Below are 22,626 nucleotides of genomic sequence, written 5' to 3' on the forward strand. Positions count from 1 at the left end.
GGGCGGATCTACAGGGCGGCCAGCGGCAGAAGGTTCTGGCTCACCTGCAGCATGCTCTCCCTGGTTTGCTGGTGCTGCTGCTGGCTGCTCATCTCCTTCCTCTGGATCTCCAGCTGCATGTGGAGCTGCTGCACCTCCTCACTCTTGTTCTCCAGCTCCTCCTTGAACTGCTCCAGCTGCTCCTCCAGGTTACAGATCTGGAGAGAGGAGAAGAACCGAAGCCTCGGTTTTTGAAGCTGTAGACGCTTCTGCAGTGAGAACATTACAATATCTGCCAATCGTTTTGGATGTGGGGGCCAAAAGGCCCCGCCCCCTTTCATTGAGGGATCTGATTGGTCCGTTTATAACTTGAACTAAAGAACAAATATCCTGAAAAAATGGGGAATATCAAGAAGATGTTCGTAGCATTTGTCATTGGTCCTTCCTGTAACACCAGGGCCGTGACATCATCAGGTGATGCTGATGCAGACGCCTGAAGGCTGAACAAGCTCAGACCCATTTAGGGTCACCGAGGGGGGGTTCCCTAATGGGGGTCTCCTGGAGGAGCCAGAGCAGGAGCTCCAGCTCCGGCTCCTCCTGGAACGCGCCTCCTTCCTGACGGTCCAACATGTCCAGCGTCACTAAACTAAACCGCAGCTGAACAGAGGACGAAAAAAGTTGCTAGTTGCAGCTCCGTAACCTCCTCCTACCTCCTTTTCTTTGCGCTCCACAGCTTCTCTCTCCGTCTGCAGCTGAGCCTCCAGAGGGGGGGGTCTGGTCTGGCTGGGGGGGTCATGATGCTTTTTGTGTTCAACCTGGAAAAGGCGTGAAGGAAGCCGTTAAGCTCGGCGCCACTCAAAGCAAACCAGGAAGCTGTCTTCAGTCAAACAGATCCTCCTCCCTCCTGCAGCCCCCCCCCCAAACAATGACAAGCACAGGGGGGGGCTGCAGAGCCATCGGCGAGAGCAGGGAGGGGCTGAAGTCGACCCACCCACACATTGTTCTCTGTGAAACCCGCCGCTCTTCCTTTCACCTCATTTGCATTTTCCCACACAGCCCCCCCCGCTCCATAGCTCAGACATGCAGCCCTGATCTCCAGCAGAACCTGGTCCTCCTAACCTGCTGGAGGGTCTCTGCACTGGCCAGCAGGGCCTGTTCCAGCTCGCGGATGCGGCTCTCCAGCTTGTCCACCTCCTCGTCGCGCTCCCCCAGCTCCCGACGCAGCTGCTCGCCGCTGAGCAGCAGCTCGCTGCACCAATCCGCCTTCTCCTTCAGCTGCGAGGTCAGCTGCTCCACCTGCCACAGGGGGGGGGGGGGGGGGGGGGGGGGGGCGTTCAGGAGATCTGCTGTTAGACTGTGGTGATGCAGCATAGATGGACCATGTGCAGCCAGTGGGCGGGGTCAGCTGATCCACCTGAGGGGGGGCTTGTGAGAGAGAAGCAGCAAAAAGGGGGAGGGGCTTACAGAGAGACATTGAAGAACACACCTGTAAGATGTGAGGAGACAGAACAGAAACGGGGAGGAGGAGCAGTGTGGACATGTTCCCACCTGAGACACGGCGTGGAGCCGCTAACCGGGACTCGCTTCCAGCGAGCAGCTGCTGAACATGTAAGTACGAGCTGCTGCACAGCCAGGTGAGGCGCTAAAGAGCGAGCCACACCGTCATCTTTATTCATGGACTTCAGCAGAGACAGAGGACGGACATCGTTCATGCAGCAGACGGGTCAGGAGGAGAAAGGATCTCTACAGGGAAGGCTGGAGGAGCTAGGGGTGCTGGGATTTGTAGTTGTCTAGAAAGCTCAAAGCAGTACCTTAAAGGTTACTCCAGCCTCCTGCTGTAGCCACAGGAGACCAAAGCAAAACGGGTCACAGGACGGAGAGGTGGAAGCAGAGGAAACAAAGCATTTCATCAGCCAAAGCTTCAGCAGGAGGCACCGTGCTGCCCGCTCCACCACAGCTGACCGGAGGCAGATCCAGATTCCTATTTCTATGATTCTTCAGCTCAAAAACAGCAGCAAAGCAAACCTGAGATGTAAAGCGGCGGGTGGGGGCGTGGCCCACGGGCACTGCTCGCCCTCACTGCCCTCATTGGCAACAGAGGTTTTTTGGTTAACCACGCCCACATTCCTAATGTCCTGACGATAAGTCATACAGTTTTGTTCAGCTTGAGCCGACGTTTCATGTATTACATTCTTACACGTTCAAAATCTACAAACTTTATTTCCAGCATTTTTTCTAAGTATGTTCCAGATGAGGAGTTAGGAGGCAGAGACCAAAATCTGAAGGAGTTTACTAAAGAGAGATGGAGATGGAACTGTCTGCAGGTGAACACGGCGCTCCAACAAGCTCCTCCCTGACACGCCCACCCTCAGCTATCATCGTGACGCGTTTATGACCCTGAAACATGGCAGCAGAACCTTCTGTCGGTACCTCTCGGTTCCGTTGCTCAGAACCCGTTTGAAGTTTCTGCGGACTTCTCAGCTGCTGCTCCAGTTTCTGGATCTCCTGCTGGAAAACGTCCCGCTCGTGTTCGCGGTCCACCGCTTGTTCCTGGACAAACGGGCAAAAGACGGTCAGACGGTTAGGCGCGTGGAGGGAGGAGGCGGGGGAGGGAGAGCCCCCGCCCCACGGCCAGCAGCCACTCACATCCAGAAACTTCCTGGTCTTCTCCAGCTGTTTCTCCAGGGCCTGGACCTGCTGCCGGAGGTCGCTGCCTTCTTCCGTCTGAGCGCGCTCCAGCTCCAGCGTCCTGTTGACCTGCTCCTCCAGCTCCGCCTCCAGCAGCTTCACCTGCTTCAGGAGGTCAGTGTTCTCCTTCTCCGCCTGCCGCTGGACCTCCACCTTCTCCTTCATGAGCTTCTCCGTCTCCTCCAGCAGGTCTACGGGACACCAGAAGGGCGGGTTTCAGCGAGCCACTGAGTTCCTCGCCGCTCCGGATCGGTTACGTCATTAAAGATGCTGAGATGGGAGGAGTCTGACGTTCCTGAGCACCCCCCCCCCCCAGAAGAGGGGTCACTGAAGCGGACTGAATGTCCCTCCCCCAGGGACGAGACACCTGACGGCCCCTTCACTGTGTTTGGTCCTAAAGACGGGACAATCTTCCAAAAGTTTTACCAACATTCATGAAGGAAGGGTCAACGCCAGACTCCTCCCACACCTCAGCGGTCCCGCCATAATCACCAGATTCCAAACAAACCCCCCATCAGTGTTTTTGCTCGTTTGCCGCCACCGGGGAAGAACCCGCAACCCTTCATTAAGGAGCAAAGACAGTTGAGGAGACAGACCACAGAAATATTCATGCCCCTTCAGCTCTAGCAGGCAGGGGGAGGGGGGTCCTGAGCAGCCAGGAGGGGGGCATGGACAGACTGGAGCACAGAGGACGTCACCATGACAACAGCAGACGGAGGAACGGCCAGAAGCAGGCAGAGAAGCACCAGAGCCGGGTGAGAGGGTGAGTCTGTGCCGAGCATTGAGCCGGTGAGTGGGCGGGGTTATGGATGCACACCGCTACGCGTAACGCACGCCTGCGCCGTGCAAACGGCGGACACACCTTCTTCAGGCGCGGCAACCATTGCAGCTTCAACTAGGCCTACAGGGCGAGAAAGCACAGGGTTGACATGCTGCTCTGTCAGCTCCAAGAGGAGGGAAAGAAGAAGGTCGCTCTGCTCTGGACCCCACCGGTGGCGGGACGCTCTCCTCTGAGGAACATACTCACCTGGCGGGGCTGAAACGGTCACAGGGTTAGCAGGTAAGACTACAGTAACCAGGAAGTGATGTCACCTCCTCTCCCGGTGGGCTTTTCGCCACGATGAGGACGCCGTTAGCCAACATCTACAAACCTGTCATAGTTTCTGCAGAGCGGCAGGAGTTATCAGAAATTCATCTCTGATTTCCCATCATGCATCTGTTTACACGCTCTCCTGCTAGTTTACAGCCCCTCACACCCCCATCTTAGCGTCCAGTTCTGATCCAGATCCAGCTCAGACCAGGAAAACAAAGACTTTCATGGATCTGTGTGTCTGCATCAGAAAGGGGCGGAGTCTCACAAATTCAAACTGTATTCGTTCTTCTGCTCCTGATTCACTACAATTTAAATAAAGAAATACTCAGAAATGCAGTTTCAATCTTAATCTTCTTTTCATACGTCCTCCATCATCAGAAAAAAGCCATCAGATCATGTTGGAAACACCAAAACCAGGAATTCACGGGAGCGGCGCCGCTTAAAGCGCCGCTTAAAGCGGAGCTTCTGTGTTTGTTTGGACTCAACAAGTCACTGAAGTTTGACTGAAGTTTCCTGTCAATCCTCCTGTTGACAGAACAAACAGGGAACATCAAGCAGAGATCACAAAAAAACCGGAGCATCCCGCCGTGACGCGGCAGACAGAAGCGGAAAAACAGGCGCCGCATTTTGCAAGTCAAACAGGCGCCGGCTGCAGGTAAATGTTTGGCGCCGCATCGAGCCGTTTGAGCTTCAGAACTCTGCAGGAGAAGAGCGTCTCGACTCGTCTGGGCTTTAACTGAGGGCAGAACAGGACTTTGGTTCTGGTCCACGGATACGTACACAGCTCCCGTGGCCCCGCCTCCTCTCTCATGGCGTCTTGTTGGCGTGACAGAAGTTCGCGTTCGCCCTGCAGCTGAAGCCGCTCTCGCTCCAGCTCCTGAAGCTGGGAGCTGGTGAGCTGAAAGGAAAGGTGCTGTTAGAACCTGAAGTCCAACACCAGCGTTAGAGAAACGTAAAGACCGTCGCTGAGCCGCATTCGGTTTATAATCTCATCTCATAAAGATTCTACAGACACCCCCACCATCCGGTCCCACTCGTTTTCTACCAAGACTCTCAGAATTATGCAGAAAACACACCCACTAAACTTCAGGCTTTACAAATCCTATTCAAGAGACCAGAATCTGGATCAGAACCAGGTTCAACATTCTGGTCCTGAAGCTCACCTGCAGCTCCTCCTCCAGGCTCCTCTGGAGCTCCTCCTTCTGTCGTAACTGCTCCTCCAGGGAGGCCCGTTCATCCGAGTAGCCGTCGATCAGACCTGTTTGACAGAGAGAAGCGGGTCACAGCAGGACCTCTGTGGTCCAACCCCCCCCCCCCCGCTGAAACCCAGCTCCAGAACTTCTGACGGGGGTTTCTGCTGATTCTCCTGTGAAGCTCAGGGAAAAAAAAAACAGCTGAAAAACCGTCAAATAAAGACACCAGCTAAAAAATCTGGATGGATTTCCAGTAAACACCTAAAAAACTATGTTTGGGTTTAAAAAAGTGTCAAACAGTAAAGTTTGCTCTGATTTACTGTCAAAGATTCACAAATGTGATTAGCAGAGACGTTTGATTGGAGGAGAACCTCTGTAGAATGTGACGTATAGATGTGTGCAGAGGAAAACAGTAACTCCAGCGTCTGTCAGCTCACATTCCTGCTTTAAAGCACATTTACTTAAAAGAAAACAGACCTAAAAGTAAAAACCAGAGCTAAACACCTTTAAATTTAAAAAGGGAGAAAAAGAAGAATGGATCCAATTGAAGGAGCGGCTAAAACACAGAAGCACGTGAATGGAACCAAGTAGGGCGTAAACGGGGCTCACACCCGGGTCGTTTGGGCGTGGCTCTCCAGGTGAGCACGGCTCTGTCAGGGACTCAGAACTACGGAGATCTGGACTGAAAGCAGCTGAAAGACGGTTTCTCCTTCTGCAGGCATGGAGGATGGGGATAAATGGACGGTCACACACAGACTCCGTGGTCCAACACCGGCACCACGGTGGGGTTCATGGTCTTGACACAATCTTCTGAACAGAGGTCGACCGCTCTGCCACTGCTCGTTTCCCCTTCAAGGGGGGCGGAGCTTCACAGAGAGCAGGCGCGTGTGTCTGCCCACCGTGATGCAGAGCAAACGTCTCTCAAATTAGGAATATTCTGGCACACAGAGATCCTCAGACTGCAGCACGTGCACACTCAGACGTGCACAGAGTGGTAAATGGCGTATACTGGCGACACCTCCCACTAGAGGCGGGAATCGAACCTGCAATCTTATGATCATGGGTCGACCGCCCTACCGCTGCACCACGGCCGCCCAGAAGCTGCCTTAAAGCTTCCTGTCATGAGGCGTTCACAGCCTCAGTGGTGTTCACGGACGGCGTGAACGTTCTCCATGGAACACAGCAGGTTCCTCTGACAGGAGGCGTGTGACGCCAGACCGCTCAGCTGGAATTAGCCTCCTGTTGACCAATGAGTACACAAATGAACCCCAACTGTCCACAGCCTGGGAGGTTACGGAGCGGACAGGCGGCCCTCCCTTTGGGTCAGACGGGGTTAAAGGTTGGAGCGACAGCGCCCTGAAGTTTCACCTGGATCATCTAATCCAGTGTTTTTCTACCAGTGTGCCGTGGGAAATCCCCCTCTTCCACTGATCTAAAAACATTTCCATCTCCAGGAATTCAGCTCTGTGTTCATCCAAACAGTCCTGATAAAACACTGAGTAGTTAGGAATATGAAAGATCATAAAATACTTTTTACTTTGTGTTTATTTGATTCTATTAAAGACATTTTGATAAGAATGACGGTACCGCGATTTAGGAAAAAGTCCTGTCCCTTTAACTGTTTCCACCAATCATTCTTGGAGGCTTAATCACATATCATCAGTCTGACCAATCAGAAGTGGTTACAGTCTTCACTTCCTTGTTCTGATTCTGCTCATAAAGTCTCTCAGTTCCAACAGAAATACCAGCTAAAGCTCGTCTTTAGCGGTGTAGCTTTCCACAGAATCCGGTGTCAGACCGTGGAACAAGTGAACAAAACAATGAGTCTGTCTGCCATCACTACATCTCCCATGATGCATTGGGTTAAAGTGACAGTGTCTCAGCGTACAATGAGTCTTCGTTAAACGTCTTGAAACAACAACAAACACATCAAATAGTTTTAAATCTTCTTGATGAAATCAGAGGTCAGAGGTCAACAGTTTAGTTCTCCTTCCAAGTTAACAACGTCTGGATTATTTTAGATGTTAAACTTTAGAAATAAAAACGTTTAAGAAACAGGATGAAGGTGAAGTGGCCAACAGACACAATTAAAGTAAACTGAAACAATTTAATCATCTAAAAAGAAATAAAACATTTTTGTTAACATTTTCAAAGACTTCATCTTTGATTAAGACAAAAGAAAAACTAATAAAACTTCAACATGTTCACTTTTTGTGTGGCTACAGAAAACATAAATACATTTTTAGTTGTTTTGTGTGAAATTGATCAAACATATTGTGATCAAATATTTGTTTTTTTGTGAGGTTACATAAAATTACATGTTAATAAACTGAAGGGAAAAACAACTACCAGGGTAAAATGTCAAATAATTTAGGTGAAAATTATTACGGAAAACTAACTTAACTTTTATTACAACTTTTAGAGCAAACATTGCGGAGGGTCTGTAGATCAATTCAGACTATGAGTTTCTCCTTTAAATTTTTGGATGCTGGTGTGCTGCGGGATTTTTGTCAAGGTTAAAGTGTGCCGCGGCTCAGGAAAGGTTGAAAACACTGATCTACACCACAGCAGGAGGGAGATTTCTCTGTTTACAGCCAGGTGATTGATGAGGAGCCCAGCCGGCTCTCCGTCTGAAGAACAGATCTTATTCTGATGGAGAAGCAGCGTTTGCTCACCTGACAGCAGGTGTTCCAACCCGGCGGCTGCTGTGAAAACCTCACTACCTTTGAGGATCTGAGTGACACAAACGTCTCTGGAAGACGCCAGAGGACAGCGGCGCTCCTACCTTCCGCCCGCTGCAGCTCCACAGCCAGCTGCTCCCGGGCCCGCGCCTCCTCAGACAGCCTCTCCTGCAGCTCCTCCTGCTTCTCCAGGAGCTCGCCGATCTCCTGGTTGTGGCGGAAGGACTCCCGCATCAACTCCGTCTGGGTCATCCGAGCGTGTTCCAGCTGCAGGGAGAGGACGGACAAATGTGGACGTTGTGTAAAGCATCATGCGCCAGAGCGAGAGGCAGGTTACCGTGGCAACGCGTCACACCGCAAATCAACTACTCTGCTTCTGGTGAAAAGCATTTTCAGACAATAAAAACAAACAGATAAATGACTATTCGTAGTTTGGCAGCCTTCGAAGGACACCTCCTCTGAGCAGGTAAATGATCACCGTTTCACTGATAATTAGCAAAGATGCGACTTTTTAAGGATTCAGACTCCAACATGGGTTCATCTTAGAACTCATGATGATGTCAGGATCTAGAAGAGCGCCAATGAAAGGCTTTGATGGTCCTCCTGTGTTGTTGTGAAAACGTTCAGATCACTTCAGCTTCTCTGTTGTGTCCTGACAGATGGGCGTGTCACACAACACCTGAGCAGGTATTACATGAGCCACCAGCGGCCTCAGACTACTTAGAAAACATTTCAGTACAGTTCTTGTTCTGATCACTCAGGGTCCGTGTTTGCTGTAGAATCAGCCGGTGGGGAACCGTTTCCTCATTGCCTCGTCATAAACGGCCTGCAGGTTGGTTCAAAGGTCTGAGTGGGGGCGGGAGGCGGTAACATGAGCCCGCCATAAAAACGCTCACATGACCAACATGACCTCCGGCAGCGTTACACGGCTGTGCATCCGCATGGATCTGCAGGCCCGGACCTGACCCAGGATCCGGCGCTGAACCTACCGTGTATGGGGGGGTGGGCAGGGAGATCTTGGAGACCACCTTCAGAAGGTGACCGTTGGCTCTATGACTGACGTGGGAGATCTGCGTCTGAATGACCACGGCGTTCTTGGAGGTTAAGGTGCTGCAGAGCGGGAAGGGCCGGGGCAGCGGGACTCGGGACTCCACCTCGTACACGTCCCGGTCCTCCCCCTCCAGCCACGTGCTCCTCTGCATGCTGGAGCTCCGGTAAGAGCGGAAGGAATCCATGTCAGCAACAGATCCTGCAGCGTTTCATCCGTCCTGCTGCTGAACTTCCAGAGGGAGGAGCGTCCGGCGGGAATGGCAGGTCCACGGGGAGCTGTGTTGTTGAGAGCTCCGAGCAACAGTCGCTACGCGTTCAGGACACACAGGAAGAGCAAACAAAGCATGCGGGGGGCAACCTTCACCCCATCCCAGTCCCTGGTTGATGAGGAAGAAGCTCCAGGTGAAGAGCAGGAGGAGCTAAAGCAGAGTCCTGCTGGAAGGCGCCATGATCCCACAGAAGATTCCCGTTCACCCGCCTGAACACGCTGGCCGGAAGTAAACAAACAGGAGCCGTCCGGGTCTGCTGCACGGAGCTCCCCACCCAGGCGTTCCTGACCCCGGCGTTCCTGACCCCGGCGTTCCCGGCGCTCCCTCTGACCTCCTTTCCTCAGAGCAGTGTGGGGTTATGGAGCTCACACCCCCACGCCGGCTCCCATTGGTCTTCCCGCTCGGCCCCCTCTCCGTGGAGACTCATTAACAATACGATGAGGCTGAGCGATCCCGACCTGCCGGTAAGGCTCCCGGGGGGGTGGGGGCCTCCTGATTGTTCAGCCGGCCGGGGGGGGGGGGGTTGACAGCTCCCAGATGGAAAGTCCTTCCCTCAGGTTTTCCCGCTAACGTCCGTCGTCTCCATTCGTCCACGTTTGTCCTCCTTTTGACAGCGAGCGTTCCAGAAAGTGAGGACGTGACGTCCAGGACTGGCGTGAAGGCGTTTCCTCGCCGTCTTCCTGCTTCTACCGTCAGGTAGTGCTCAGGAGAAGTGGGAGGGGAGCAGGTGTGGCCTCTGTCCTTCAGGTAGGTTTGCAAATGATCGCACACTCCTCACACACAAACACACCCTCCCGCACAAAGCCGTCAAACCGGATCGGCCTCCTTTGTGTTTGTGCTGAAAGAACCCGATCAGACGTGGAGCCTCCTGGTTACCATGGAGACCGGTTTGACATGTCCTCTCTCTCCTGAGACGCCAGCAGCTGGAAAGCCTCTCACACCTCAACCAGGAACTGACAGACGCTGAACTCCCAACCAGGAGCAATTACCTCCTGGAGCCCAGAGGCCTGACGTCCAGCAAGACGGACGTCCTGCGGATCAATAGCAACAAGCCCATCGATCAGAAACGTGAGACCTTCACTGGGATGTAACGCCGCTGAAAGCACTTCACTCCTGCACTGTCCATCATCAGCCGGCTTCCTTCTAAGAAACAAGGCTATGTTTGTGGAATTTCAGAAGACGATCATGGAAACGAGGAGAAAACGTAACCAATTCTCTCTACAAACATGTTTCCTGTGTGTCAGTGGTCCGTGTCACTTCTTCACAGACGTAGCAGAACCTCCTCCTTCCTCGTACACTAAGCAGAAACACATTTTGCTGCTTTGGTTGGTGAAACGATGATCCTGCAGATGAATCTGTGTCAGGAACACAGGAAGCCAGTTACTGAATGGCCTAGTTCCACTGGGAGCGTGGTGACACTGGACACAGTGTGAGGGCCCGCCGACGCCCCCCCCGGGGGGGGAGTGGAGCTGGGGCTGCCATTGGCTGCCGGCTCAGACAAAAGCTCGTGTAAACACGCTGGTATCTACAGGCAACCGGCGAGAATGAGGCTCTTTTGTGAGGATTCTGGACGCGGCGCATTCCGCCGCCTCTTCCTGTTTCTATGGACGGGAGCGCAGAGGGTTAACGGGGAACGAACGGAGGGAAAGGGCCGTGACCAGAAGGTTCTGCTGGGACGACGGATCAGAGAGAAGCTCCTCAGGAAGGTGGAGTTTACAAAAAACTAGTTTACATGAAGGGAGCAGCTCCGATAAAAAGAACATTTCAGTTCTGGAAGTCCTGAAAGAACTGCTGTCCTCACATTTCCATTCATGCAAATGTGGACCTGAAGGTTCTGACGTCTGCGGCGCCACTCAGAGCAAGAACGTCCCACTCATGATTCAGCCAAAGTGGGACTTGTTATCTCCATATGATTTAAATATATGACTACAGTTGTAGTACTAGTCCAAACCGGACTAACAGCAGCTGTTTGGCATTTCCAGCCTTTAATTCATACATGTGTCTTTTTCTGCCAGCAGAGTCACCGTGTCGTCTGTACAGGACACTTCTGAACCTGAATATCTCCAGACTCTGCATCCTACTGAATGACCTGAGGACATGTGGAGCTTTTCAGTGATGCTACATGTGAGGAGGAGGCGGGGCTCTGGGAATAACAGTTTGGTCACCCTGAGCAGCGGTAGAACCCGCATGTTCAGCTGAACTGAAGCTGAATAAACAGACTTTGGTCAAACCTGGTTGGTTGTGTCCGTGATGACCATCAGCATCTTCTCCAAAGCGGCCTGCAGGCGGCTGCTGGTGCTCATCAGGCCCTCCTGGTTCTGCGGTGCCGCGGCAAAGACGAGGCTGCCCGTCACCTGGGGGGACACCTCCAGACCTTTGTCCTCCGGCGCTCCGGACCAGACGTCCTGCGCTCCACCCTCACTGCCTCGGGGACTTTCTGCAAACACGGCAGAATGCTGTTGTTTTATGTCGTCTGTACGGTTTGCTCCGTTTCCACACAACCCAAAACGCTAAAACACAACCTGATCAAAATCTGTAAAACCGTTTGTCATCATTTCTAGCTCATGCATCCCACCGGTGTCCTAACTAACACCACAGTTTAAATCTAAACTCCTCTGTGGTGCAGAAACACCACCATGTGTTACATTCACAGCCTGCTGGGACACATTTAGTTATATACGGCTTTTTGCAGAACAAAATCACAAAGCGCTTCACAAACCTGAAAGACAGCATTACACCAAAACACAGATACATAATAAAACAGTGACGGGAGCTGCTGAAGGGAGGATTAATGCTCAGATGGGTGTGAGACCAAGACCAGCGGAGTTTATGTGAATAAAAAACGGATCTGATGCAGCCACAAAGGAAAGAGAACCCCAAGGTTCTGCACGGCCTCAAGGTCTGGAGACCAGATCCTTTCAGAGGATTCAGGGAGGAAGGAGGAGCAGAATTCAGGGCTCTACCATGAGGCCATCGCATCAATTCCTGCACATTTCTACCCACAATGCAACACTGTCCAGTCACTGGAAACTTTGCAAACACTTTGTCTAAAAGTTTTTGTTTTAACACCATCAAACGTCAATAAAGTTTGGAGATTCAAACAGCCTCCCTCTTTCCCCGTCCTCCCCCCCAGTGATGGAGATTTCTACATCCTTCAGAAAACATTTATATCTTTTTATGAATCGATGCTCAAACCGTCGAGTCTCGTAAAGTTTGTATTTTCTGGAACTTGGTTCATCGTTTGTGGTTTAGATTTTAGGATTTAAAGGGAGAAAGCCCCAAAGTCAAATCTGTTCTCCTCAGTGGAACCGCATGGTGACTCCGGATGATCCGTACCCGCGGTGCCGCGTTCAGCCGGGTCCGAGCTCGCCCGGTTCCAGGTTCCTCTCTGGACGGAGGAGAAGGGTGTCAGCGGCTCGCCGGGGACGCCGCTCAGGCTTTGCACGTGGAGCTGGATGGTTTCCTCTGCAGCAGCCGTGGTCTTCAGGACGTCCAGCAGCTCCTGGCTCAGCTTCTGGTTGAGCCGCAGCAGATATCTGCCAGCAGGAGGACAGGTTCTGTTAGAGAACGCTCAGATGTGCTGGTTCTGAGGAGAACCTCTGGACAGTACCTGTCAGCGCCTCCATCAGAAGACTCGCCCTCAGCTCCAGCAGCCGGAGTCGTACCATCAACCTCCTCCTCAGCGTGTCCTTCGTCATCCTCCGTCTTCATCAGAGGCTTAACAGGCAGCAGAGAGAACACAGACAGCAGCCCCGTCATCACAAACTTTCCACGGAACAGAAGAACACTCGGGAGAACGCGAGCGCCCGACGTCACCATCAGTCAAACGCATTCAAATGACACGAAGACGCCGGGCGCGTGCAGAACCACGGCCTCCCAAAGGCGCACTTTAACTCCCAGAGAAACACTGCTGGCTTTGTGCTGCCATGGCAACAGAGGAAGCAGAGGACATGTGGAGGGGACATCTACTGGAAACTCAGCAGAGATGCAGCGTTAGGGTTTCAAACCCTCGCCCTGCGTGATATAAAGGAACTGCTCGGCTCCTTTGTGTTTTCCATGTTCAAATGGAAACAAATTCATAGCGATGTCAGTCAGATCATTACGGTTCATGAATGTGTGGTTAAATCCAGGGAACCTAAAGTTCCTCTCCAGGAAGGAGCAGCAGCTCCGCCAAAATAAAAGCTGCAGGCTGTAAAACCAAATGAGATTCCACCCTCTTCTGGGTTTCTTTGCTGATAATGAACATTTTTATTGAATGTTCATTTTATAGCAGCTTTCTGCGAGCATTAAAGACTTAAACGTCAGAGTTCAGGCCGAACACAAGCTGCTTTCTCACCAATAAAACGAGTCGTTGCTCGTTACTCTGCACCGTTTCTGCAGCAGGAGCTCAGCAGCAGCCAAAGGCCAATGGTGATGCTCGGTGAGAACAATGAAGGCTCCTCAAGGCCAGAGGAACACGTCATATCCACACGTGTTCCTGCTGCATGTGAAGAACGCTCTGTGACGGCGGCCGCGTGCCCCACAGGCCTCAGAAGACAACATCTGAAAACTAAAGCTCCTCTTTCCGTTCCCAACAATGAGCCTCTCAGCTGGAATTCTGTCCTTCCTCCAGATGTTCACCTGTTTGGCTCCTCGTCCAGCGTTCTGCAGCTCCTCCTTCAGCCTCTGGATCTCCGCGTTCTTGTCCTTGAGCTCCTGCTCCAGTCTCTCCCGGTCCGCCTCCTCCAGCCAGTCAGGGGCAGAAGGGGAAGCTCTGGGCGTCTGCTCCTCCTCCATCTCCTGATCTTCCTCGTTCAGCTGAGTCTGCATGGAGCTGTTTGTCTGGTCGACCTGTTTCTTGATTCGAGTCAGCTCCGTCTTCTGTGCGAACTCCACTGACATCTGAACGATGGCCTGTAGGAAGGACGGAGAGTTCACCTACATCATCCAAGCTTGACTCAAAGCTGGAGGCACGCAGAGTCCTTTGGTCATCACCGCTTACCTTTGCAACCTCCTCCTCTAGTCTATGCTGGTGCAGCTCCTCCTCCTCCTCAGGGAGATGGTTGACCACAGCCAGGCTCTCAGAGCCTCCAGAACCGACCACCACCCCGTTGAGGTCCCGCCTTTTGCTCCTCTGTTCTTCTCGAAGTCTTCTGAGCTCACTGCTGTGCTGCTCTTTCAGAGCGGCCACTTCCTGGACGTACTTATGGTAGAGCGCTCTCCTCAGAGTCTGCAACTGTCCCGTTAGTCCAGAGGATCCGCTGAGCCCAAGCAGCTCTGCCTCCGACAGCTCCTCACCACACAGATCCTGGAGATTCACAGCAAACCCTTCAGATACAGCCTGGAGCAGAAAACGTTCAGCTTCAACACAAACCTCCCCAAATCTAGAAGGTTTTCTCTCATCTATCAACATTTTTATCCAACATTCTACCTTTTCTGTTCAGTCGCTGATCTTCTCTTTGATCAAAGCTTAAATCAAGCGTTTAAATTAACCATCAAGAATTAAAAAAGTCTTTTTCCTCTGATTTCTCAGATCCTGAAAAGCTTTGGAGGAGGATGAAAGGTTTGAACTTTGTGTGAGAGATGGCTTCAATAGAGCCCACTTCCTCTCCTTTGACCCCGCCTCCGTCAGCTCGGCTAAATGGCGTTACGTAATCCTTTTAATCAGCAGATATAAGTCCGCTGCCGTGACGCTGCCTCTGGAGTCTCAGCAGGACAAGGATTTAGGGCATCTTTTAGCCCGGAGGCAGACGAGCTCCCTCCATCCACTCCCACTGTCACGGCCTCTTAATGTATGTATGCGCCTCAGTGTGTGTGTGTGTGGGGGGGGGGGTGTATGTGACACAACAGAAGAGCAGAGTCAAGCAGTCCCACCTTTAGGACTTCCATGTTCTCCGTCCTCAAACTGGACTCTGAAGCTCTGGAGGGAAAACAAAAACATGGCGTTAGCATCAACCTCAAAACACGCGACTGCAGACTGAAACCTGCCATTTTTAAGTAAGACCATCAAAAAAAACGTTTTCTATCAGTTAAATGAATACATGATAATGTCTACCTGTCAGGCAGCACTGAGACGGCTCTGATAAAGTAACTAATGATTCTACGTTTAAAAACAAACGGTGGAAACGTGTCTGTTCTAGTTTTATTGGATCTAAGAGCTGCATTTGATACAGTCGATATAAACCCAATGTCTGGAAAACTGGGTGGTCTCACTGCTACAGAACATACATGGAAAACGGGAAATATTTTGTGTCAGTTGGTAACTTCAACAAAAATGACACATGGAGTTCCCCACAGCTCAATCCTGGGGCCCCTTCTGTTTAATATCCAGATGCTTCCACTGTCCCAGGTTATAAACAACAACAACATTAGTCACCATAGCTATGCAGATGACAGCCAGATGTATTTTATAGCGTTGTAACAAACAACCGATGAATCGATTTCTATTCCTAGGATGGAACCAGATCGATGCGAGGATCGAATCAAACATTACCATAAGAAAATCGTTTCACAATGAGATAAATCGCTAAAAGTCGTTGGGGCTGAAGGTCTGAAGGTTGGAGGTCCCTACAGAGCTTCAGTCTATTCATCTGAAAACGTGGCTGTAGTGATGGACACAGACGCACATTTGGAAAAACATGGAGGCAGTCGTACAATCAGCCGACTATCAACCCAAAAATATTTCAGGGATTGAAGCTCTGATGGACCTGGACAACTGAGTTCATGACCGTAACAGAGTTTTTACAGGATGACCATAAACATCCATCAGGAACTGCAGCTCCTTCAGAACTCGCTGCTCGGTTCTCACAAAAAAGTAGAACCACATCAGTCCGGTTCTGAGGTCTGTCCACTGGCTGCCTGTGTGCCAGAGGACAGACGTCAAAGTTCTGTTGCTGGTCTACAAAGCTTTGAATGGTTGAGGACCAAACCTCATGGTTGACCTCCTGACCCAGTACGACCTCTCTGGATCCATTTTGAACTGTCTTTGTACATGAAAGCGTCTCTGTAAACATAGTGAGCTAAACTGTGTTTCCATGGAAGCATCCCTTTTGGAATGAGCAGGAAAAGCCCTTGTACTGCCTCTGAAGTTGAGCGACCAGCTCCATGAGGGAAGCAGGGTTTTTACCCGGCATAGGCGTCCGCCGCGGTGACCTCCTGCAGACGTCGCTGCAGCATGAAGAGCTCCGTGGCGTAGCGCTCCTCCGTCTCGGCAGCTTGCTGCTGGTAGTGGGATCTGAGGCGCTCCACGTCCAGCCGGTGATGCTCCTCCAGCTGGAGCTGCTTCTCCTGAGCTTCAGCCTTCAACCGCTGCAGTTCCAGCGAGAGGAAGGAGGACGCGGTCTGCTCCTCCAGATCTACCAACACAGGAGTCAGAATGGATAACCTGGATGACCTCTGTGATTCAACCAAAAGAACTGAGCGGAGCTGCTGATGAAAGCATCAACATCTAACGTGGAGGACTCTAAAGACAATGCTTGATGCATCACATTCAACAGCTAATAGAAAGGAACAAGTTCACATGAGCACAGCTACTAGAACCGACTCTAGAACGCAGGAATCAGAGTTTTGATACAGATCTGTATCTAGACTGCAAATTCCTGCAGACGATAAAAGTCTGATTGGTTTCAGCTGTCAAGGTGTTTCCACTTAGAGATTAAAATATTCTGAATCCAGGTGATACAAACTCTGATCATTGATCTGTTACAGACAGCAGGTGAGCTCACCTGTGCTGGCAGAGAGACCGGAGGTCACCACCCGCCTGCACAGCTCAGGGATTTCCTTTTCCCTGCTGGTTTTCAGGTCATCATCGGCTGTAATCTAGGAATACAACAGATTATGTGAAATAAATGAGAGAGCTGGCTTTAACAACGTATGTAAATATTATTATTAGTAACATTATCGTGTTGTTGTGACAGAGAATCTTAGCTGTTAGTTAGTTTTCACAGTTCTAATTCATTTTTCGGATCTTTCTCAAAACGTTGTCTGCATAATCTCTCTAGTCTATGTATTCCGTCTAGTCCGTGTCGTCAGTCTAGTCTGCATAGTCTTTAGAGTCTGTGCGTCTCTATGGTCTGCGTACACACAGGGTCAACAGTCTAAATGTTTACGTGTTCGTCGGTTTTAACCTGGTTTTCTTCGGCTTTCATCCGAGCCTGAAGCCGTGAAAGCCGGCGGAGCTCCACCTCGATGTTCTCCTTCACCTGCAGAAGAGTTCTGCAGAGTTCTGCACAGAAACAAGCAGGCGGTGCTGTAGAACATCCTCCATGAGCGTGAAGGAAGACAAGGTCCTCTGCAGCTGAAACCCTCAGACAGGTTTACCTCGAGCTTCCAGGACGATGGAGGCCGACTCCTTGGTCTCTGGTCTTTCCTCCAGACGGAGTGTCGGGGTCTCTGTGTCAACCCTCTCCAAAAGATCTTCACCAAAAACATTCTGAAAAGCCTGCAGGGAGCAGAGACAACGGTCCTCTGACTGAAGCGCAGCACAGACTCTAGAGGATGTTCAGAAGAACACGGGTCTGCTCTGCTCTTTACCTGGAGGATCTGGTTGCTGTCATCAGTAACAGCTTGGATTAGATTCTGGTATCTGCAGACTTGTGGTTCCTCTGGGAGACGGTAGATGAACAGAGACGACAAAAATCAGCTAAGCAGCAAACATCACCACAACAGACCATCCACTGCAAAAACAGGCCCTTAGATAGAAGTCAAGAATGTTCACCCCACTGGCAGATTTTCTGCATTTGAGGGCAGAAAATGAATCTTTAAACTAAAGAGTTGTCGTCTGTTAGACACGTTTTTTGCTGTTGTAAAACATATCAGGTCTTTTTCCTGTCTTCAGGTTCTGTGTTTACTTTGCAATCCCACCTGGTGATTCTTTCCCGCTATGACATCACAACGCGTTGACCCAAACTCGTGATGGGCCTGCATCAGCTCATCAAACCAGCACGTACTCACCGAGGTCGCCTCGACCTCCCACGTGGGCGCCGCTCTCCTCCTGCAGGAGCTCCAGCTGTGCGGCGTGGATCTGCGACAGGCTGAGGCGCTGCGCCTCCATCTGCAGCCTGCACTCCCCCTGAAGACAGAGAGCGTCATGACCTCACACCAGCTACCACAGCGGCGCCGCTGCAGGCAGGAGGGCGTGGCTAAAATGGGTTAATAAACCCATCAGATTATCAGCAGATTAACAGCAGATCCCTCAGAATTAGGATTAAACCATATCAGGATTGTTTTCCTGTCAGACATGAGCTAATTAAACCCAGTTCCTTATCAGAGAAGCTGCAGGTTCTTCTGTGACGGAAAATACCAAAACAACATTTTGTAAACATGCATATGGACACGCGTGTGGATAACATCATCAATGGGATTCAGATCCCTTTGATGTGAGGTTAGATGAAGGGCTCTCTGCATCCTAATGAGGCGGCCCTTCAAACGCTCTGTTCTGATGCAGAGCGGCTTTGAACATGCGGGCACGCCGACGCTGGTGCTTCAACATGCAGATGAGGAGAAAGCAAAGACAAAGACGAGAAACGGCCAGATAAAAAATATACATGAAGACGAGGAACAGCCAGAGAAAACGACGATAAAGACGAGGAACGACCAGAGGAAACATCGATAAAGATGAGGAACGGCCAGAGAAAACAACGATAAAGACGAGGAACGACCACAGAAAACAACGATGAAGACGAGGAATAGCCACAGAAAACAACGAAAAAGACGAGGAACGACCAGAGAAAACATCCATGAAGACGAGGAACGACCAGAGAAAACAACTATGAAGACGAGGAACAGCCAGAGAAAAGAACGAAAAAGACGAGGAACGACCAGAGGAAACAACGATGAAGACGAGGAACGACCACAGAAAACAACTATGAAGACGAGGAACAGCCAGAGAAAAGAACGAAAAAGACGAGGAACGACCAGAGGAAACAACGATGAAGACGAGGAACGACCACAGAAAACAACTATGAAGACAAGGAACGACCAGAGGAAACATCGATAAAGACGAGGAACTACCACAGAAAACAACTATGAAGACGAGGAATGGCCAGAGAAAACAACCATGAAGAAGAGGTTCAACCAGAGAAAACAACGATAAAGACGAAGAATGGCCACAGAAAACATCCATGAAGACGAGGAACGGCCAGAAAATCCAAGCTGAAGATGAGGTTCAACCAGAGAAAACAACCATAAAAATGAGGAACGGCCAGAGAAATCCACCAATATGAGGTTCAACCAGACAAAACCAAGTAGAAGACGAGAAACGACCAGAGAAAAGAAAGATGAAGACGAGGTTCAACCAGAGAAAACAACCATGAAGATGAGAAACGGCCTGAGAAAAGAAAGATGAAAACGAGGTACGGCCAGAAGAAACATCGATAAAGATGAAGAACGACCAGAGGAAACATCGATAAAGATGAGGAACGACCACAGAAAACAACCATGAAGACGAGGAACGGCCAGAAAAAACAACGATAAAGACGAGGAACGGCCAGAGGAAACATCGATAAAGATGAAGAACGACTAGAGGAAACATCGATAAAGACGAGGAACAACCAGAGAAAACAACGATGAAGACGAGGAACAGCCAGAGAAAACAACGATGAAGACAAGGAACGGCCAGAGAAAACAACCATGAAGACGAGGAATGGCCAGAGAAAACAACGATAAAGACGAGGAACGACCACAGAAAACATCGATAAAGACGAGGAACGACCAGAGAAAACAACGATGAAGACGAGGAATGGCCGGAGAAAACATCCATGAAGACGAGGAACAGCCAGAGAAAACAATGATAAAGATGAGGAACGACCAGAGAAAACAACTATGAAGACGAGAAACAGCCAGAGAAAACAACGATGAAGACAAGGAACGGCCAGAGAAAACAACGATGAAGACAAGGAACGGCCAGAGAAAACAACGATGAAGACAAGGAATGGCCAGAGAAAACAATGATGAAGACGAGGAGCGGCCACTGAAAACGACGATGAAGACAAGGAATGGCCAGAGAAAATAATGATAAAGACGAGGAGCGGCCACTGAAAACGACGATAAAGACGAGGAATGGCCGGAGAAAACATCCATGAAGACGAGGAACAGCCAGAGAAAACAATGATAAAGATGAGGAACGACCAGAGAAAACAACTATGAAGACGAGAAACAGCCAGAGAAAACAACGATGAAGACAAGGAACGGCCAGAGAAAACAACGATGAAGACAAGGAACGGCCAGAGAAAACAACCATGAAGACGAGGAATGGCCAGAGAAAACAACGATGAAGACAAGGAACGGCCAGAGAAAACAACGATGAAGACAAGGAACGGCCAGAGAAAACAACGATGAAGACAAGGAATGGCCAGAGAAAACAACGATGAAGACAAGGAACGGCCAGAGAAAACAACGATGAAGACAAGGAATGGCCAGAGAAAATAATGATAAAGACGAGGAGCGGCCACTGAAAACGACGATAAAGACGAGGAATGGCCGGAGAAAACATCCATGAAGACGAGGAACAGCCAGAGAAAACAATGATAAAGATGAGGAACGACCAGAGAAAACAACTATGAAGACGAGAAACAGCCAGAGAAAACAACGATGAAGACAAGGAACGGCCAGAGAAAACAACGATGAAGACAAGGAACGGCCAGAGAAAACAACCATGAAGACGAGGAATGGCCAGAGAAAACAACGATGAAGACAAGGAACGGCCAGAGAAAACAACCATGAAGACGAGGAATGGCCAGAGAAAACATCGATAAAGACGAGGAACGACCAGAGAAAACAATGATGAAGACGAGGAACGACCAGAGAAAACAACGATGAAGACGAGGAATGGCCAGAGAAAACAACGATAAAGACGAGGAATGGCCAGAGAAAACATCGATAAAGACGAGGAATGACCAGAGGAAACAACGATGAAGAAGAGGAACGGCCAGAGAAAAACAACGACGAAGACGAGGAATGGCCAGAGAAAAACAACGATAAAGACGAGGAATGGCCAGAGAAAACAACGATAAAGACGAGGAACGACCAGAGAAAACAACGATGAAGACGAGGAACGGCCAGAGAAAAACAACGATAAAGACGAGGAACGGCCAGAGAAAAACAACGATAAAGACGAGGAATGGCCAGAGAAAACAACGATAAAGACGAGGAACGACCAGAGAAAACAACGATGAAGACGAGGAACGGCCAGAGAAAAACAACGATGAAGACGAGGAACGGCCAGAGAAAAACAACGATAAAGACGAGGAACGACCAGAGAAAACAACGATAAAGACGAGGAATGGCCAGAGAAAAACAACGATGAAGACGAGGAACGGCCAGAGAAAAACAACGATAAAGACGAGGAACGACCAGAGAAAACAACGATAAAGACGAGGAATGGCCAGAGAAAACATCGATAAAGACGAGGAATGACCAGAGGAAACAACGATGAAGACGAGGAACGGCCAGAGAAAAACAACGATGAAGACGAGGAATGGCCAGAGAAAAACAACGATAAAGACGAGGAACGGCCAGAGAAAACAACGATAAAGACGAGGAACGGCCAGAGAAATCCAAGACGAAGATGAGGAACGGCCAGAGAAAACTGAAGGAGGGGGTTCTGGAGATGAGTTCTGGACCAGTTGAAGCTTATTGAGGGTTTTTTGGGGGAGACCAAAGAGGAGGGAATTACAATAATCTTGACGGGAAGTGACCAGACTGTGGACCAGGACAGACGCAGAGCGCACAGTGAGGGAGGGGCCTAGACGATTAATGTTACGTAAATGGAAATGTGCTGACCGAGTAATGTTATTGATGTGGGACTGAAAAGATAGTGAGCTATCTAGGATGACACCCAGACTCTTCACCTAAGGGGAGGGGGAGACAGAAGACGAACCAATGTGAAAGAGTAAGACTTGTGGCTTTGGAGAGGGTGGATTTGGAACCTACTAGAAGTAGCTCGGTTTATCACTATTGAGTTTGAGAAAGTTTAAGGTGAACCAGTTTTTGATTTCAGACAGACAGGAGTGGAGGGAGGAGGGTGGAAGAGAGGAGTCAGGTTTGCTTGATACATAGAGCTGGGTGTCATCGGCGGAACAGTGAAAATTAACATTAAATTTACGGAAAATATTGCCAAGGGGTAGAAGATAAGTAATGAAAAGAAGAGAACCAAGGACAGAACCTTGGGGGACACCAGAAGAGGCAGAGGAAGGCTGAGATTTAAATGATTTAAGATGAATGAATTGGGTTCGGCCTGAGAGGTAGGAGTGGAACCAACGGAGGGGGGTGGAGGTGATACCGAGGGAGGGGAGCCTTTGGAGGAGTAACCACAATTTTAAAAAGTTCAAAAATCTTGATGAAGGTGACATCACTGTTTGATGAGTCAAAGCAACACTTACATGACGAAGGGTCTCTCTTTCTATTTGTGCTCGGTGAGACTGAGGTGAAGGTCTCTGCCCATCCCCCACCTGACTGCTCACCTGTGGCAGCAGAAGAACCACAATTACACCTGAATCCTTCCAGAACAAACACGGCAGTAATGGAGGGGAAACATTAAAAATGACCCACTTTTTAGAGGTAAGGGGGTTAGAGGGGTCAAGGGGTTGGGGTTATGATTTAAGAGTTATGGGGTTAGGGTGTTATGGGTTAGGGGGGTATGGGGTTAGGGTTGGGGGTTAGGGGGGTATGGGTTAGGGAGGTATGGGGTTAAGGGG

General features: G+C 50.2%; 1 protein-coding gene and 1 long non-coding RNA gene across 9 annotated transcripts in view; one reads left to right on the forward strand and one right to left on the reverse strand.

Moving 5' to 3' along the window:
• akap9 (A kinase (PRKA) anchor protein 9) overlaps positions 1–22,626 on the reverse strand; it is a 62,852-nt gene that overhangs the window by 12,139 nt on the left and 28,087 nt on the right. For 7 of the 8 annotated variants that reach the window (XM_023960258.2, XM_023960256.2, XM_023960257.2 and 4 more), the window contains 22 exons: positions 22,312–22,392; positions 17,885–18,002; positions 17,465–17,535; positions 17,252–17,372; positions 17,059–17,156; positions 16,657–16,750; positions 16,059–16,287; positions 14,807–14,852; positions 13,935–14,240; positions 13,574–13,846; positions 12,564–12,670; positions 12,290–12,489; positions 11,185–11,390; positions 7,739–7,901; positions 4,924–5,018; positions 4,541–4,658; positions 3,530–3,568; positions 2,626–2,858; positions 2,410–2,529; positions 1,099–1,275; positions 690–794; positions 45–197 (listed from right to left, as the gene is read on the reverse strand). In XM_023960258.2, coding sequence (XP_023816026.1) covers positions 45–197; positions 690–794; positions 1,099–1,275; positions 2,410–2,529; positions 2,626–2,858; positions 3,530–3,568; positions 4,541–4,658; positions 4,924–5,018; positions 7,739–7,901; positions 11,185–11,390; positions 12,290–12,489; positions 12,564–12,670; positions 13,574–13,846; positions 13,935–14,240; positions 14,807–14,852; positions 16,059–16,287; positions 16,657–16,750; positions 17,059–17,156; positions 17,252–17,372; positions 17,465–17,535; positions 17,885–18,002; positions 22,312–22,392 — 3,153 coding nt within the window. The remainder of the gene's footprint in view (positions 1–44; positions 198–689; positions 795–1,098; positions 1,276–2,409; positions 2,530–2,625; positions 2,859–3,529; positions 3,569–4,540; positions 4,659–4,923; positions 5,019–7,738; positions 7,902–11,184; positions 11,391–12,289; positions 12,490–12,563; positions 12,671–13,573; positions 13,847–13,934; positions 14,241–14,806; positions 14,853–16,058; positions 16,288–16,656; positions 16,751–17,058; positions 17,157–17,251; positions 17,373–17,464; positions 17,536–17,884; positions 18,003–22,311; positions 22,393–22,626) is intronic. The other variant, XM_023960255.2, reaches the window with a different exon arrangement.
• LOC110013952 (uncharacterized) lies at positions 9,279–11,100 on the forward strand. The gene is made up of 3 exons (XR_013658994.1): positions 9,279–9,417; positions 9,568–9,700; positions 10,969–11,100. It is a non-coding gene; the product is annotated as an uncharacterized LOC110013952 (long non-coding RNA).

The sequence above is a fragment of the Oryzias latipes genome, chromosome 11 (assembly GCF_053564925.1).
Source record: "Oryzias latipes strain Hd-rR chromosome 11, Olatipes_Hd-rR_3.1".
NCBI lineage: Eukaryota > Metazoa > Chordata > Actinopteri > Beloniformes > Adrianichthyidae > Oryzias > Oryzias latipes.